The sequence below is a fragment of the Falco cherrug genome, chromosome 2 (genome assembly GCF_023634085.1).
Source record: "Falco cherrug isolate bFalChe1 chromosome 2, bFalChe1.pri, whole genome shotgun sequence".
NCBI classification, from domain to species: Eukaryota; Metazoa; Chordata; class Aves; order Falconiformes; family Falconidae; genus Falco; species Falco cherrug.
Genome location: NC_073698.1, coordinates 57,574,584 through 57,591,707, shown reverse-complemented (window position 1 = coordinate 57,591,707; position 17,124 = coordinate 57,574,584). Strand labels below are relative to the sequence as shown.

The 17,124-nt window shown below is 42.4% G+C and overlaps 1 protein-coding gene across 2 annotated transcripts in view; it reads right to left on the bottom strand.

Annotated features, from left to right (window-relative positions):
• The window catches only part of UBAC2 (UBA domain containing 2), a 101,154-nt gene extending 91,369 nt beyond the window's left edge, over positions 1 to 9,785 (bottom strand). For both annotated transcript variants that reach the window (XM_055701340.1, XM_055701341.1), the window contains exon 1: positions 9,627 to 9,785. In XM_055701340.1, coding sequence (XP_055557315.1) covers positions 9,627 to 9,657 — 31 coding nt within the window. In that variant the 5' untranslated portion in view covers positions 9,658 to 9,785. The remainder of the gene's footprint in view (positions 1 to 9,626) is intronic.
• Positions 9,786 to 17,124: the final 7,339 nt, after the last annotated feature.

Genomic DNA, 17,124 nt, shown 5'->3' with positions numbered 1-17,124 from the left:
GCCCTGAAGAGTTCTTTTATAGAAATTAGGCAGTGACTTGCATTGAGACAGGTTGATGTTACTCTGCTAACCATAGGCTCTGCTTTTATAATTAGATTTTTTTTTTTTTTGCATGAGACATCAGGAGGGCAAAAAGCCTGGTGGCTTTATTTTTTAATGCAAGAAACCAATCCACTTTTCAATTTAATATCTTTCTTCGGATTTTTTTCTCTCCAGAAATAAGGTCTATAGTCTTTAGATGTCTATTTTTAAAATTATTCATTTCTCTGATTCAGTTGGATGCTTCAAAAAAGTTTGAAGCCATCAGAGTACTGTAGAACACTGGGGGGAAAAGAAGCTGGAGCTGCCTAGAAGTTACTGTGCACACACACGTTCATTCAAAATCTCGGGCAATGCTCCCTTAGATAACTTAGTTAATTTAACATTTCTTAATGTGAAAAGGTTGGTTTTATAACCAGGATACAAAAGATATTTGAAAGTGCAGCCTAAATCTGAACAACAGTAGTAGTCACAACAGCAGACATTTCTGAACCAAATTTTGATAAAACTTGTTATTTTACTATCAAATTCACTTACTTGAGTTATCTCATGAGTTTAAATAAATTTGTCTAAGTCCTACAATGCTTTTCACAGAAGGATCACATTACCACAAAAAAACGTGACAAGCAAATCACTGGATTTCCCACCATGACTATATATTTCAGTACAGGTTTAATATTTATATTTAGATCTTGCTGTAATTTTTATATCATTAGATCATTTTTACGTTACAGGTAATACACACTTGAAATACTTTATCCTATCAAGTTCATTCCTAATTTTAATGCATTCAGAATAACCAACAGAACTTTATCTGTTTTCTCCAGAAGTGTGAACACACATTTTTATTATGAGTCTCTTTTGGCTTTCAGCTTAGACACCTTAAACCTTGTTAGAGGAACAGTACTTATTTTTAAGCATATCATCAAGTGAAAAACCAAAGAAGTAACTAACCCATTCATGCAACAGTCACTCACGGGGAACATCACATAAGTAATGGAAAATTCTGCTCTCAAGCTTCTCTAAATGTCATCATGGTCAATAAATTCATTCTTGTCCAGTAAACTTGAGAAAGATAAACTCTTCCACATAAATAACACATCTGCTGAAGTGTTTTTTCCAAGTGTCTCACTGTACAATCTAGTAGTTTGCTTTACCCCTTAACAGCATATAGATCCTTATCAAGGAATGCCGTGAGGTCACCAGTGAAGGAGCAACCCTCCCACTGCTGTGGAATGTCTCAACCAGTAAGACCAGAAATGACCAACAATCCCAGATTCTGCACAATCTGGCATTCTGACACCCAAGACAAATTCCTCACTTAGACTGCAAAGGTAAGACTTAGAAAGCAAAATTCTAGTCCAACGGATTTCCAACCACAGGCATGGAAACACGTACTACCAGCCTGCTGGGGTACCAGTGTCCACAAGCAGCACTAACACAAATGTGCACAAGGAAGAGAAAAACCCAGTGCCTCTGCACCACATAAAAAAAAGTAGAATGAAAAGATAAACTCTCATTTTGACCCTGAAGAGTTAAAATACATCAAAGTAGTATCTTCAAAGACCTTGGAATAAATTTGCAACCCAAAAATACTCCTTAAGTGGCAACTCTTTCAAAAACAACAGGCATTAGCACTGCAACACACATGCTGAGCTTCCATCTAAGTGAACACAGCAATTTGGTAATAACCTGCAGAACATGCCTATGCTATGATGAAGAGCAAAGAACTAGCTTTCACTACAGATCTTTGCTTCCCCCTGGTGCAATAGAGAAGTTCCCCCCCAAAACTGCCCTCATAATCTCACAGGCAAGTGTCCTAACTGTTGTGCCACCACTGTGCAATGTGAAGCTGACCCTAAAATGCAACATGTATAGGAAAATCACCTCCTAGTCACCACATACCACCCCTGCACTCAATACAAAGCCCACACATCCTCCTCTTCCACAGACTACTAGTTTTCTGGCTGCCAGTATCACTTTCAGAGTACAGAATGAGTGGAGGAATATATGTGTCCGCATGTCACAAACAGAGGGGTAGGTTTATGGCACAACCACTGAGAGAGCTGCAGCTTCAGAAGCCACCACTACACTAATGAGAAGAATATGAAAGTTGTGGTAGCAGCAACAGCTACGAGTTTTTGATTTGATTCCCTGTTCCCTGCCCGTTCACCACTCACAGGTGAAGACACTTAGCAGATGAGCATTGTCAAAACAGGCAGCCAAGCAACTGTTTCAGAAGGGTTTTAAGGGAACAACTTCAGCTCCTGGACTGCTATTCCAGGCCCGAGACTCAAGCCCTGACTTGGGAGAGGATCTCATTGCTGATGCCAGTTGATGAGCAGTGGCTGCAGAAACTCAGATTCGCTCAGGATATTTTTTGTCAGGATCCCTACTAAGCTTACACCACACCTGCAGACAGAACACGCTGCGTAACAGCTTTTTTCCCCCACTATCATCTGCAAACTTCCCAAACCCAGTTGCTATGAGGCAGACACACTGCTTTCATACAGAGAATTAGCTGCTGGAGGCTACTATAATGGCATGCATGAACCCTTTTTTAGTGCTGATAGACAAGATCTGTGAGTCTTTTAAACCATAACTGATGCATATCTGAACGCACAATACTTCCCAAATGCACTTATGGAATCTGTATTTTGGGGGGGGTGTTTTTCCTGCATTAAGCCATCATGCAAATATTCACCTATTCCATGATTCTTCAAGAACCTGCAGCAGGTTTGCCAACCGACAGTGACATTTCAAATTGGTCAAGGCTTTTCAAGGACTGTTCCCTGCTATATTCCCTTCAGATGCAAGCTTGCTACACATCAAACAGCGGCATGAACACCTCCTGAATGCCTGGAAACCTTGCTTGTCCTTTGTTGTAATGGTTGATGAAACCCACTGTCAGATATGCAAATCTGAATAGTAATTTTCAACTGCTTCCCAGATACTAGTGTGTGCTTTTGGGAGGCTACAGCAATCTTACTAGATCTGAGGAGTAAAAGCTTGTCTTTATTATAACCACGTGCTGAGTCCTAAACAGTAGCTGAGAACAAATGAGAGTATGCCATGGAGGGAGGATGACAAGAGATACGGACACGTGTAAGTAATACTGCTTGAGAAATCTGGAAGACACCAGGTTTCTGACTGCTGACTGGTAGGATGGCATTTAAGTGTATGATGATTTTTTACAGTTTGTTCAATGCAGTATCTTTCTAATATTTCATTCTTTGAAAAAAAAAAAAACATGCAATACCAGCTGACCCTGCAAAAGCAGTGAAGTTACTGCTTCCTGAAAGTATCACATGACTGAACGAAGTATTCTGGGTCAGGAAGGCAGCTCTTGCCCCTGCACAGACACAGGAAGGGGATCCTGTGTTCAGACTCTCACTTCACAGCGTACTCTGGTGGTTAATCATTGTGATGCCTGCAAGTGAACACAGGAAGAGTATCACTGCAGGAACAGTTTTTCATCAAATGCTTATAAACTTAATGCAGAAGCTGAGAGGTGAATATACATTAAGAAAGTCAATAAAGAAACCAACTATGATCGTGCTTTAAATCTGTTTTAAAAAGTCACTGGTAAGACTGTAATCAAACTAGTTACCTACACATTTACTGTTTAGAAAACTGCTGGGTTTAGCCTAGGTCACAACTTACAAAAGAATGAGGAGCTACAAAAAGAAAAAAAAGGAGGAAAAAAAAGAGGAAGAAAATCTTTGCTTCTAAAAGGAACATTTGAAAAGAAATAGAAAGTGAAAGAGGTTGAAAATAAAAAATGCTCACCTCGTTGAACCCCTCTTCCTCCCAACCACAGAACACATTACCATACTGCTATTAGTATACACTGTCAGAATTCTCAGGTATGGCTACACCACAACATCACGTGGAGATCCCCACTCTAGCTTGAAATGAGCTAGCTCTGCAGCAGCAGCATAGCTACATTTTTGTGGTGTTCAGTGCATGGCTTATTGAACTGATGCGGCTACACTGCTCCCAGGACTCAAGCTAGTATTGTGAACCAGGTTGCACTGTGGCATGTCGATGTACAAGCTAATTTCCCATATAGTACTGTACTGCATAATATTGTTACGCACAGAAGTCTGATATATTCAATACATAATTCATTCTTCCTTCAGACATACCACAAAGCATCAACTTACCTTTATTTTTCCTGATGCCTATGCACAACACAGTTCAGTCCTGCAGGTTATGCAAGCAGGAGGGCAGCATTCCCTTCTTGCCCTGGGGATTTTTAACTAATTGCTAGCACTGCACTACAAGGTTCACAGAGAGGTGAAAGCATAAGATGCATTAGCAGAAATGCTTGCACGCAAGTTCAAAGGACTCTACTCCCTACTACTACAAGAAATAGCTTGTGTGTAATAGGCAAAATAGACAAATATTTTCTAGATGTAACAAGTGGATAGGCTTTAAAACATGGACTCAGATTTTACCTTAATAAAGACTAGCTCTAACAGGCTTCCCTACTATACTCACATGCAGTATTGCACACAACATGAAGAATATTGGGAGCCAGTATTACAATATCTTCAGAAAACTTTGGCGTTAGTCTTAGAGGTTTAAGTTGTTGGAAAGGCTTTGGTGTCTTAGAATGGAAAGCCTTCTGTGCATCACAGTGTGCTCCTGGGACTCAGCACGTTGGCGAACAAGCGGCAAATACAGCTAGGCAGCACTACAGCCAATCAAACAGCCAGCCCAGCATCAGTCTCCATGCACTCATGTTAGCCTTTGCAGAGCCACTGAAGTGTTTCACCAGCATTCCTCATGGGATGCAAGTTGCTGGCAGACTGCAATGCAAGAAACCTGTCTGGGTCCAGCACCACAGACAACCTCTCAAGCCACTTCCCTACAGCCAGGTGCTGCAGGCATGCTTCCCAAGCACACTGCAATGTTGGTTTACAAGTCAACTCAACTGGGTTAGCATTTTGCTGAGTCATTCCAGTATCCCTTTCCTGTGCTTCCTACTATCCAGAGTAATTGGCTTCTTTTTCCCCAAGGTATACCAGCTCGCTCCTCCAATATTCCAGGTAACAGAAACCGTTTCCCTTAATAAGGGCAAACCATCTTTGTCCTTCTAAATGGTGCTTGCTTCCCAACTTCCGTATCTCATAGTTGTAACATGTAGGAGATGTGTTTCTTTTTACACTTTCTCATCCAAAATTTTGAGTGTCATGCACTGAGCAGGTTATCAGCTCCCCAACATAGCCATCATCTGCTACATGCAATACTGCCTGTCTGGAATTCAGCACATCGCTCCAAGCAAAGGACCTACTCGTCTGAACTGGCTCACATGCACCCACGGTTGGACTGTTTGTTGGAAGGGTTTGCTTTTATGTCTCTTACAATGTCACTTCTCAAGAACCTCGCTGCTTATGCATGTCATTTTAAAGAGTACTGAACAAGAGAAGTAGGTCGGAGGACTTATACCAGGAAACTCAAACTAGGATAAGAAATATGAGAGAAACACTTTATATAAGAACTCAGCTGCAGTGCTCAAAGTCACGTGAGATCTCCTTAAAAGGCACATGGACAAGGTCAAGTACTTCACTATACAAGCCTGGCTACTCAAGCACTATTTACAATAAAGTTTAACTTCAATAGAAGTGGTCAAACTCAGGAGGAACAGCTGAATCTGTGGTAAAGAACTCACAAGTTTTGAATATTCCTTGCGTAAAGACAGTACCATTCACCTCACTCAACTATGGAGCCAGAATATGAAATAAACTTTTCTGTGTAGACGTGTATTGTAGTGCAGCATCCGCTGGCACCCACAGTACAGAGATGACCCATTAAATTAGCAAAGAGAACTAGTTTGTATTTGCCAATAGCTTTGAAAAATATTGTTCGTTCAGCACAGTAGTAGTATATTACCAGAACTAAAATTTGGCCATCAACCAAGCAAAAATCCATGTAACAAAAACAGCCAAAGGGTCTATCTGTGGCTAAATCCAAGTGATGTTTTTTAGGACTGTTTTATCAACTGACTATAAATAACACAACAGCATCCTTACCCTGAATGAATAACAATAACAATCAGGACAGCTACAGTAGATAAGTGGACTTCAGAAAAGCTTAGCTGAGCTAAACTTGCTCTGTTAAGCCAGTAGGAGTATGTCAAGGCCATCTTGTGATACAAAAGCAAAATGCATCCAGATTAAACAAACATGAAGTATTCTTGGTCTAGAAACTTGGAAATGAAGCTAATCTGCACAAACAGATAAAGAGCTGAACGCCTTTTATTAGTGAAATCAAAATAGCCAAGTTTTTCATTTACTCACTCAAGGTTTTGTTTATGCATGCAGCCAAAGATTTTCCTAAATAAACATTATAAATAAGTTGTGCTAAAAGGAAGCTACAGTGTCTTCCTCCCATGTTTCCTAGAAACAGTACATCACTATACTGCTAAGCGGCGCTGGTCTACCAAAGTTCAGTCATCTCTTCTGCCCATTTTGTCATATTAAGTGCTTGTAGTATTAAACACTAACAATTCTAACAAGCACACAGGCTTTTTATTTGAAGCCTAAGCTATCTTGTTTTGAGCACACACAGTTACCGTGTCTGGGACATAATGGATCAAAGTTCCATGAATTTTTGCAGCAAGAGGAATAATGTATAATGACAATGGAATTATTTTATGTGATGAGGGCCAAAGACCAGTTTAAAACGCATATTTAGCAAGCAGCTTGAAAATATCCAAATCAGGTCAGTCTCCCTGTAGTTTAGAGTTTTGTTTTCATGAAAACGTAAGAGATGAGAGAGGCAGTCTAGAAACACTGAGAAGACAGATACAAGAAGGGGAAAGGGACTAATACAGTATCAATCAAAAGGAGGTAAGATTTGTAGGACATTGATTACGAATTTGATCTATGTACTGCATCAAACAAAATGTAAGGATTCTTGAGTTATTTCTCTCATTTAGACCATAACAACACAGACTATTAAATGCATCTTTAAATTGTTTCTGCAATCTCTTGGAATTATACCATATAGTCCATTGTTATTTATTTTGGTTTATTCTAAAATAAGCAGATGAAATAAAAAAAAAAAAGAATTCAAAGAACATGGACAATAATATCCCGTTCAAGATTCATTAGAGTAATAGTACCAGATGGAACAAAAAGTTTATAACCAGTTGCAACTGCTGTCACTGCAAGCCACTGGCTACTCTCTTTCAGAAAAGTATTAAATGCAATTTCAAGAATTAACGAATCAGAAGAATTTACAAGAATCAAAATATTTCACAATTAGTTAATTATTTAGGTTCTGACAAGAAGTTTCAAAATCAAAATGAAGTTTTTAAAAATGTGAGTAGGCGAAGCACAGACTTGCTTCTAGAAAACCAGGGACAAGGGTGTCTCTGGCACTTTTGTTAAAGCACTTTGCATAAGAAGCCTAGTAAGAATCACACTACCAAAATGTAATAGAGCTCTGGGGTCATTTGTCATTTGCCTTCCCGTTGCTAAAGAAAGAAATTCTGCAGAAAAGGTAAAAACAAGGCAATTGGTGAAGACAAGTCAAAAAGAATACAGTAACCTCTGACATTTTTACCACTGTGTCTATGTCTGAAGATGCTAAAGCCCTTAATCTACTATAAATATAATCAACAACTGGGTCAATTTTTAAATGACCTACGGTACCCATGGCTAAAAAGAGCTTAGTATTACTAAGTTTTACCAAGTGGTATTGTGATACGGCAATAAACCAACTGTTACAGATGTTAAATCTGTCAGAGGTGACACAGCAGGCTGCAGAAGCCTCCAGTCTGACCTGGCACAATCATTCTTATTGCTGTTGAACAAGGTGTCTGCTTATTTTATCTAGGGTCTCTGATACAGGTCCATTTATCCACCAGCTGTGCCCCAACTGTTTGTCACTGCCTTTCTGCCAGAGGTTACCGCTCCCAAGACCCTGGGGCAGAACAGGACATGGATGCACACATACATCCTGTGCAACAAACCTGATGCAACATCAGGTACAGATTCATTAACTGCCTAAAACCATCAGATTTTGCACATCAGTGACTGTATCCTATGTACCTGCTGCTACTGCAGCAGACACTTCTGCTACAAAGGCAGAAACAAAAGTTTGAAGGCACAGGGCCATCTTAAACTGCCACAGTTGTGAACTAGTGAGTGTACGTCACTGCAGCCTAAATCCTTGCCTCTACTAGAGTTTGTTAGTACACCTGTACCAGCCAAGTCTTACTGTGAAAAACCACTTCAGGTCAACAAGTGAGTTCAGTAAAAGTGTAAGTTGTAAGTTTTCCAGAAGAAAAAAACCCACAACAAAACCAAACCCCAAAATGTAAACATTTACTTCTTGCAGAGCAGCATCCTGTCTAGGTTCTTCTCCTAGCACAACCATGTTTCTTATGACTACAATTTTCCACTCATCCTTCTGATGGATCTACCTCGGAAAAACTTTTAAATACTGACCGTGACTTCCCACCCATTCAGCCAAACAAGAATACTTTTCACCCCACCTTCTTTCTCATAGAATTACACACAGACACATGCCACCAAAAGGCTGCTCTCCTGCGCTATCTGTTACTGGCGGGGGTGGGGGAAAGTCAGGAGCTGCAAATCAAGTACAGCATCACCAGATCCATCTGCAAAAAACCTCCCCCCATCCTTGGACACCTCAAACAGAACACGGCTATAAGTAATACCCCTTCTTAAACGCCAGAATTATTCCCCCCTAGTCAGAAGGTGCTTTCAGACTTTGACTTGGATTTTGCGTGGAGCTCGCCCTTAGTCAGCAAAGTTTAAGACTTCTCACCCCGCTGCGTTCTTTGTCCTGTGAGCAAGCTCCGAGCGACCCTCACCGCCCGCCCGTCCATGGGGAATTATTTACGTAGGGTGTTGGTAAAAATAAAGTTGAACAGAGCTGGGAACGCGTTTGTCTTTAAGTCAGTCTTATCAATAAACTGGTTTAAACAATAACTTTCTCTCACATTAAAAAAACCCACAGCAAGAATTCCTTCTGTTCCCCTATACATAGCCAGGCACGCCGCTCCGTACCTATGTACGCAGCCACACGCACACACAGCGCTGGGGCAGGCGGCCCCGGACAGCCGCGCCGGGAGAGGCCCGCTCCGCCCAGGCGCAGCCCCCCGCCCCGGCCGGCCCGGGCAGCGCAGCCCCCGCGGACAGCGCCGCGACCAGTGCAAGGGCTCCCGCCCCTCCGGTGCCGCCGGGCGCCGCTCCCCGCCCGCGGTCCTGCAGCGGGAGACGCGGCAAAAACCCGAGTTTAAAAGTCCAGCCGAGGGCAGGCGGTGGGGAAGGGGGAGCGAGTCCGGCGGCTCCCCCGCGGGAAGCAGCGCCCAGGCCGGGCGGCGGGAGCGGCCCCGCAACCCCCGTCCGCGGCGCCCGCAGAGGTCACGGCGCCACCGCCCCGCCACGTCCCTCACGGCGGCGCCCCCCGCCCAGGCAGCGCGGCCGCGTCCCGTCCTCCGGCGGTAGGGGGCCGGGCCACCCGCCGCGGGGAGACGCCGACACACCCCTCGCCGCCGCCCTCCCCCGGCTCCGTCCTCCGCGGGCTGCGGCGGGGCCGGTACTCACAGAGCCCGTTGGAGCCGGTGCTGGTGAACATGGCGCCGGCCCGGCCCAGCCGCGGCGGGCGCCGCTGGCGGAACCCCCAGAGGCCGGGCAGACCCCGAGGAACCGCGGCGGGCCGGCGACGGCGCGGCTAAGGCGGCCGCGATGGGCCAAACGCCGCCGTCAGCCGAGCGGCCGGCGCCCCCTGCCGGGGCCTGGCGGGCGGGCCAGCTGCCAGAGAGCGGGATCGCCACCTGCTCGCCCCCGCTGTGCGCGGCGAAGCCTGTCGGAGCCCGTACAGGCGGAATACATGGGCTCGGCTAACCGGCGGTCAGGCCCGGCTAACCGGCGGTCAGGCCCAGCGGTCAGGCTGGCGGCAGCTGGTGGCTGTTCCTGTCAGAGGCCGCTGTCAGGCCCCTGAGGCACAGGGCCAGGCGCTTCAAAGCTGGGGTGTAGTGAGACAGGGATAAAAGGCACGCCAGTCTATGTGTATTACCTATAATTACTTCTGTCTTTATAAATATGGTTTGAATTTGAAATTGGTGGGTGCCTTGGGGAAGCCTGACTCCTCACGCTTGGGAAAACTGCAGCGCTGGAGGCTCACCCTAATTTGGGGAGTTCCCAGGGCAGGTGCCTGCCTAGGGCAAGCTCTTGTTGCAGCTAACGGAGACGTAGCCAGTACGGACAGTGGAGTCTGGAACGCTTCTCAGGTGGTCAGGTGGAGGTGTCTGCTTCAGGTTGAAATTAATTGTTCCCTAGGCTCTGCCGACTGTAACGAGCTGATTTCCGCTAGCTGTAATGGTATGTGAGACACACACCGACATGGCAGACATCTAATACAAAGTGAGGCAAATTCCTGATTTCATACAGATGTGGTATAATAAGGCTGACATTATTCAGGCACCAAATTTCAATGGCATTTTCAAGTCCATGTAGAAATCAGAGCTTACTGAACTACATCGTGCTAGGCATTTGAAAGGTGGCGATGCTCTGCTCTGCATCACAGATGTGAACGTCAGGAAGAACCAGGACAAGGTTTGTGTGCTGTGTATTGGTGCGTTTGACAGAATTGGGGGCCTCAAAGTCACATTTAGCTTACTGCAGAACAAGACTGAGAACGAATGTCACTCTGGATGTGGAAAACGTGACTTGTCAGCTAAGCAACAATTTTTAAACAGGCAACTGATAGTAAAAACTGTTCAGTCAAGTCATAGATTTATGTTCCATAATTTTTTTTATATACCACAAAAACCAAAAATGTCTTTCAATATTTACATTCAAATGCCTTTTAATAATTACATGAAAATGTAACTATTAAACAGCACTTGTAAATGTGAAAGATCCTCAATCTCTGTAAACATAATCTCTTAACACTGCCAAGGGGACATAAACAGACCTTACACTGAGGTCCACAAAGACTTAAGCAAAGTTCTGCATATCCGTACATAATTTTAAAATGCCCAGCTCCCAGCACTAATTTCAGATTTTTGTCACTCACTTCTGTCTCTACAGGGCCCACAGGCAGGCAGGCAGGAATGGGATTCACAGTCAGCTCACAGAGCAGGAGGTATGTATATAAACTAGCCAGAATGAAGAACCAAAGAGATAGTGCATTGGAAATCCTGACTCTCTCCCAGGCTGAGTTTCTTTCCTCATCAAAGAATCTAAATTAGATTCACAGCACAAAACCCATCATGTACATTGTGTCTTTGGCTACAGATAACTGACTTACTCTTTGCCATTAAAGCACAGCTGGAAAAAGTAATTTGCTACAGAAATTCTTCTTCTTTCTTTCAAATGCAGATGGCTCTGGCTGCTGTATGTTACATAAGCAAACTCTGTCTTGCCAGTACGCTGCTGAATGTGCATAACCACACATAAGTCATGGGCAACCCTCATTTCTAAGGAAAGGGAAGATAAATAAAGAGCTGCAAAGCCTGCAAAGGTTGTAATCATTCCAATGTGAAACCTCATTGGGAAAAGCTTAGGTGCCTCCTGGAGCTTTAGGGATCTAATGAGGTACTTATGGATTAATTAATTGCCGTTTTGGACTTTTTTGACTAACATCCACTTAAAGTAATTAAGCCTTTTTGTGGATCTGTCTTTCATATAGGTGAGGATAAAACCTGAAAACTTTTCCAGTATTGCCTGTGTAATAGGCTTAGGATTTCTGTTTTAGTGCTGAAGATAAAGCTTGCTTTTATCTCTTTTCACACTCACACAGAATGGAGTGACAGAACAATCATAAATTTAGAGGTTTACAGTCCTGTTAGCCAGGAACTAACTGTTCTGCTGTTTTACAAGCTCAGTTTTGAAGATTTCCCTAGATTGATGTCCTACAAGGTAAATCATATTAGAGGGATTCTTCTCTACAACGCTGAGCACTGGAATTGGATTGAAGTCAGAATCACTGAATATACTAGAGACTTGCACATGTATTTTGCTGAATAAGGATGCATTTGGGCACATATTTAAGAACTATTCTGAAAGTAGCTCTGTGGACTTGATATCACTGACAGATACAGCAAAACTGAATGAAGTAGCAATAGTTGGCAAGCTTCTCCCAACAACATACCAAAATACTTGCAGATTTGACAATACTGCTGGGATACAGGGAGCTGGCTCTGAATTTATTTGCCACTGTCTTATTTAAGTCTATACATGTATTACAGAGCCTATGAAACATCTAATGATACCCCTTGTTTCAAAAAAGATGTATTAAATATTTTTTTCTGAGACTTTATCAGATGAGATGCACAATGTGTTTTTGAGAAAAAAACATACCCCATGCTAATAATTATAGTTTCAAATACTGATTGAACAGGGAGGAAATGTAGGTTTTGCCCTCAGATAGAGTGCCAAGCAGAGAGGGTTTTTTATCCCGACACTGTCAGTGGCATGTTATCTTGTCATAAGAATTACACAAATGATTTGCACCACTTAAATACACAGTGTTGTCCACTTTGGAGTTAAATGACATCATTACTCCTCATGCTTGCCTTGGAACATATCCCAGAATAGGAAGGCTAGCACTTATCTACTAATCTACTCAGAACAAGCTTAGAAGGCTTTGACACTGCTCAAATGTCAGCTTAAATATCTCCATTTGTTTATTACATGTAGTTAGTGGGGTCAATTTGGTACGTTCAAAACAAAGTTATTTAAATTTCCTGCTCAAAAGAAAATCCCAGGAGACTGGAATTTGTATTTCTAACGATTTTCTGGCAGGATTAGGCTGCTCTCTTCTCTGAACTTGTGATGTTTTTGAACCAACTCTTAATTACTAATTAATCTCTAACAGTCGGATGCTCCCCTGCCATATAGAATGAAGGATAGCAGCAGAGTAAAACAGGGTGGAACTGCAATGCCTCGCTCAGGAATTTCTGTCTTAATTCAGTGCAGGTTAATGATTCTGCAGGTTAATGGCAGGTGGTCTGTGTCCCTGAGGTCCGGGGTTTCTGTGGCATTCATATCAGCACCTGCAGTTACTACAATTGCCTGAAATATTAGCAGAAACCTGAAAAGAGGTTAACGTTAAACTTAATGATTTCAGTAACTTCTTCCTACAGTTTCCAGCCCTTGTCTTCAATTACAAAAGACTGTAAAAAAGAAAGCTGTGCACCATACGTACTCTGCAGGGAAGACTTCTGTGGCAGTGCAGCTTGCATCTGATAGCAGCTTGCATGGGAACAGGAGAAAGGGCAGAAGGCAGAAATTCACTGCGCTGAAATCAGACTGATTGGTCCTGTGCCTTTCCAAAATCAGATAATTTCTGTCACTCCCTCAGAAATGAATAAAGCCTTGTACTGCAGCAGACCTGCTGTTCTCTTAAACCATAGTGAGTTCATTTCATTACACAGATTTTTATTTTTTTACTGTAGCTAGAAGATACAGATCATTTTTGAGATCAGTTCTCCCATGTAGAGCTGGTAGGCTTACAGTTAATGTCAGGAGCAATGAAGTGGCTAAAGGAGGAACTTTTAGATGCTTCTTAAGTTCTAGAGAAGTGTGCAAAGGAAGCCAATCTAGTGGAAAAAATGGCAAGAGTATTGGGGTTTATCTGGGTTTTTTTTGCCATTGATTTTTCATCACACTATTATAAAAATTATAAAGAGTACTCAAAATTTTTCCATTTGTTAAAGTTCTAGCCATTTCAGTGAGGTTTTTTGCAAAACTTTAAACACTGTGTTAGACCTGAGCTCCGTATCAATGTCTGGTAATACAAATATGTGAGTAACTATTGCTTCAATAACTTAAATGTAATTCAAACAGCACTATCTCAGTTTTCAGCTAGAACACCAGAATGGCAGGCAATGACAGTACAGTGTTTAAGGGACTGGCTTATCTGGAGCTGAGCCAAGTCACTAGCTGCTGGCCACCAGCAGCCACAAGCTCATGCTCTTTGCATTGCTCACCTCCATCCCCAGCCAGGGCCTTTTTGTGCCTACTTCATTGCTGGGTCCCCCTCAACCTTAACCACCTTCCAACAAGTGTCTCTGTGGTGTCCCAGCAAATCACCAGAAATGTGCTGCATCTGCCACCTTCTGGTTTTATGCCATGCCCCTCAAATGGAGATGAGGGAAGAACAATGGTGCAGCATGTCCTGCAGAGATGCACAGAGTAAGCACAAGAAGAAGAGTGCTTGCCTGGACCTGTGGAGGCAATCTTGCTTTCTTCTTTGTATTGCATCTTAGTGGACTGAACATGCACACCAACAGTTTCACACAAATTCTTAACCATTGCTTCCCTTTTAACAGCTGAACACATGTTCCTAAGCACTGACATCACATGCACCCAGATGTTGGCATCTCTGTGTTCAGGGGCAGAACCAAGGACTTGACCATCAGCTTTGCCTTTAAATACTTGTAAAACACTCCCTTAAATCTGTCATCCTTAAATTCTCTGTCACAGGAGCCAGGCTGTTTATTTCAATGAAGGTTGAGATCCTGTGAAAAACAAGAACATATGGTAACATAACCAGGAGCTAGATCCTAATGCAAACACATTAGGAAAACAAGTTTACGACAGGCAAATTGATTCTGATGTTTCTTAATTGCTGATTTTGATCCCAGTTTTTGTTTAGTGTTCTTATGTTTGTGTTCCATTTGACTTAGGTGAGACCTCATTCTTGTGAGAATTAAAAATACACTGGTTCAGCTGCCCTTGGCTGAGCAGCTGTCACTGGATTTTAGATTGCTCATCTGAAGGGCATTAATTTACTGCCAGGTAAATTGTGAAACATCAGTAAGCATCAAATTACGAGATTTAAGCCTAGTTCTCAGGAGACCCCATTAAGGAATCCATTAGGAGGACAAAGTATTATGTATAGCATTGCATAATACAACATACTTTGCATATCTGTACTCTTCTGTACTCTCTTATCCATACTAGAGATCAAGCACTAGCCATCTATTTCAGACTGAATTTATGTCACAGAGTACCTTTGTGACCTGGAGGATATGCTAAATTACCCATGATAGCTGTTTTGCAATAGCAAAAAAACTTAAGCCTTTAAGATGAGGAAAATTAGTTGCATTGTTCCATACAGGTGTGGCTGTGCTGAAATTGCCTGTCCTGAAAATTAGGTTTTAGAAAATATTCATAGGGGTATTTAAAGGAGGTTTTTTCTCCCTCATACCTGTCCATATTTCTCAGATATCCTCCTCCTTTTGCTTCACATCTGTATTGTAGTCCTAGCTGTGCACCTCCACATAGTGCAGAGGTTATTAAAGTCTGTATTTATACTTGGAGGCAAATCACTGTTTAAGGGAATACGTGGCCACCCACATCAGGATGTTATCAGGCCTGTAGCATAACACTGTGAAGAGATCAAAAAAACCAATAAAACTTTAAGCAGTTCTTATCCTCAAATGTCATTTTCTTATTTGTATTTCTTCTCAATTTGAGCATGAAGAAATATTCTTGTCTTTTTTCCTCTAATTACCCATACCAGAGGATGTTTGGGTTCATATAATTTTGCTGAAATACAATGATCCCTCAGAAGAACTTGCAAAAAGTTAAAGGATGTTCACCTCGGAAGTGTACTTGCATAATATTTGCAATGGAAGTATGTATGCCTCCAGGAAATAAGCATTCCCAGGGTTTCTTTTTTCCTCCAGAAATGTTAGTAATGGCAAAGTTAAGTGCCAAAAATCTATATCATACAATAGTGTATAATTTTGCCCAGCTGTGGCCTTTAAATTGCCATCAGAAAACTGTACTGCTTTCCATTAACAGAGAGAGTAGCTATTGTAAAAAAAATCAGTGTGTCCATAAATCACATTTAAATCCAGTGGAGCTATTAGAAACGCAAAAAATATGGCTTATTATAATTATTTGATCCTATGCTATATTTTTTCCAGCATGGGCTGTTTTCTGTTTGCTGCTACAAGCACCATTATGCCAGGGAGATTTCTAAAACTGAAGATTAGATCTAGTCTAAAACTGAAATATAAAACAAATTAAATGCAAAAGCTGGCATTCTTACTGTTCCTTTAGCTCCGTTCTCAGCACGTAGGAATTATTTCTTGTTTTTCTTGCTGAACACAATTTAATACACTTAAATTTTGGGTTTTTTTAATATACCTGGAGCACTTTATAAATTGGGGTTGGGGACACTACAAAAGTCTCTGTGGGGCAGGTTGTAGCAGAAATCACCACCTGTGCACAGAAATCTTTTCTTGCCTGAAGATGATGTCCTGGACTTGCGCTCTGCTGCCATTTTAGGCTTTCCCTCGCCTCACCCAGAAGGTGGGATGGTGCCATTTCCCGGTCAGCCGGCACAACGGTGAGGGCGGTTTTCTATTGAGCTCTCAGGAAAGATGTAACTGGGGTGTTAAATCAGAGAAATGAGCACCAACATTCTGTGCCACTGTAATTTTTGAGGTAAACCCCAAAATGCCTGGATGATGAAGCTTCCAGGGGATCTTTCCATGCTGCCTGCAGCCTGGACCAACCAGCCTGGACTCCATGCCTCCATGTTCTTGGGCAGCTTAGTGGCTCATTCCCAGCAAATGCACCCGCACCCAGGGAAAATGAGACAGCAAGCAGGAATTCATTGGGTGAGGAGGAACTAGAAGGCCTTATCTGAAGGGGTGTGTAAAACCAGCATTAATCTTTTCCATTGTTGCACACACATGCTGGCACTTGGGCCACAGACTGCTGTGGGGGCGCAGGCAACTGGCCGCACCAGGTGGCTGAGTCCAGCAACATCCTACCTGCTCTTATACTGCTCTGCCTGTTGTGCTAAAGGTTGCATTAAGGCCATTTCTGGCACTTAAGAAATAATGATGGAATACTAAATGAGTTCGTGCTAAACCTCAAGTTTATTATTTTGTCCCTACTGTAAACTAAGTTAGCAAACTTTTCAAGTAGGTGAAAAATAAGCCAACAAGGTCAATAAGCTCTTTTTACATACGAGATGAGCATTTGCTGCAACATTTGTTCCTTAAGTACATATTTGGTTACTGAGTATATATATATGCTAATAAGTATATATTTACGACACAAGCTGTGTTACACA